The 1,612-nt window shown below is 53.7% G+C and overlaps 1 protein-coding gene across 1 annotated transcript; it reads left to right on the top strand.

The window, feature by feature from the left end:
- The first annotated feature begins 575 nt into the window (after positions 1-575).
- Positions 576-878, top strand: LOC136491810 (uncharacterized). The gene has a single exon (XM_066488041.1). The coding sequence runs from the start codon at positions 576-578 to the stop codon at positions 876-878; it is 303 nt and encodes a 100-aa protein (XP_066344138.1).
- The last annotated feature ends 734 nt before the right edge of the window (positions 879-1,612 follow it).

The raw sequence follows: 1,612 nt of genomic DNA, 5'->3' as shown, positions 1-1,612 counted from the left end.
TCGAACTCCCCCACGACGATGCCAAAAAGAGGGACGTCGGCGATAGGGACGACGACAAGGACGACGGGTTCCCCGAGGTGCACAACGCCTTCATGATCTTTGGCGGCCCCTCGCCGTGCCTTATGGCGCGCCAGCGGAAGAGGGAATGCCGGGAGGTCTTCTCGGTGAAGGTGGCCACTCCCTGGTACCTCGACTGGTCTTGGGAGGTGATCACCTTTGATCGGGATGACCACCCCGATTATGTCCCAAACCCCAGGTAGTACCCACTCGTCATTGACCCGATCATTAGCAACACCTGGCTCACCAAGGTGTTGATGGATGGAGGCAGTGGCCTCAACATCCTCTACGCCAACACCCTAGAGCTCCTAGAGCTCGACCGGTCATAGCTCTGGGGCGATGCCACGCCTTTCCATGGCATCGTGCCAGGGAAACCCACGCGACCCCTTAGGCTCATCAACTTGCCCATTTGCTTCGGCACTCCCTCCAACTATCGTAAGGAGGTCCTCACCTTTGAGGTGGTTGGGTTCAAGGGGGCCTACCACGCCATCCTGGGGCGCCCGTGCTACGCCAAGTTCATGGCGGTCCCCAACTACACCTATCTCAAGCTCAAGATGCCTAGTCCCAACAGCGTCATCATTGTTGAGTCCATGTACGAGCATGCATACGACTACGATGTTGAATGCATCGAGTACACCAAGGCTCTCATGGAGGCCGAGACCCTCATCGTCAACATCGACCGACTTGGTAGTGAGCTGCTCGAGCCCAAGCATTGTGCTAGGACTTTCGAGCCCGTGGAGGCCATCAAGCTCATCCCGGTTGACCCCACCTGCCCCGATGACCGGGAGCTGAGAATCAGCGCCACCCTCGACATCAAATAGGAAGCCATGCTCGTCGACTTTCTTCGCACGAATGCTGATGTATTCGCATGGAGTCCCTCAGACATGCTGGGCATACCAAGGGAAGTTGCCAAGCATGCCTTGGACATTCGAGCCATCTCTAGACTAGTGAAGCAGCGCCTACACCGATTCGATAAGGAAAAGCATAGGACCATCGGCGAGGAGGTGCAGAAGCTTTTGGTGGCCGGATTCATCAAGGAAGTGTCCCATCTAGAGTGGTTAGCTAATCCTGTATTAGTTAAGAAGAAAAATGGGAAGTGGAGGATGTGTGTAGACTACACCGATTTGAATAAAGCATGTCCAAAAGTCCCTTTCCCATTACCTAGAATCGATCAAATCATTGACTCCACTGTGGGATGCAAAATCCTATCTTTCCTTGATGCTTATTCCGATTACCATCAAATCAAGATGAAAGAGTCCGACCAGCTCGTGACTTCTTTTATCACACCATTCGGCATGTACTGCTATGTGACTATGCCATTCGGCCTCATAAATGCAGGGGCCACATACCAGGGTGCATGACCTAGGTCTTTGGCAAGCACATCGAGCGAACCGTCGAGGCCTACGTGGACGACATCGTTGTCAAGTCTAGGAAGGTCGGGGATCTTATTGATGACCTGGAGATAGCCTTCAAATGCCTCAGAGAGAAGGGCATCAAGCTCAACCCCGAGAAGTGTGTCTTCGGGGTCCCCTGAGGCATGCTCTTGGGATTCATA

This window comes from Miscanthus floridulus, chromosome 11, assembly GCF_019320115.1.
Source record: "Miscanthus floridulus cultivar M001 chromosome 11, ASM1932011v1, whole genome shotgun sequence".
In the NCBI taxonomy this organism is placed as follows: domain Eukaryota; kingdom Viridiplantae; phylum Streptophyta; class Magnoliopsida; order Poales; family Poaceae; genus Miscanthus; species Miscanthus floridulus.
This window is presented reverse-complemented; position numbering and strand designations above follow the sequence as displayed.

Coding starts and splice junctions, on each gene's coding strand:
- LOC136491810 (XM_066488041.1), top strand. CDS start 576: ATGGCGGTCCCCAACTACACCTATCTCAAGCTCAAGATGCCTAGTCCC.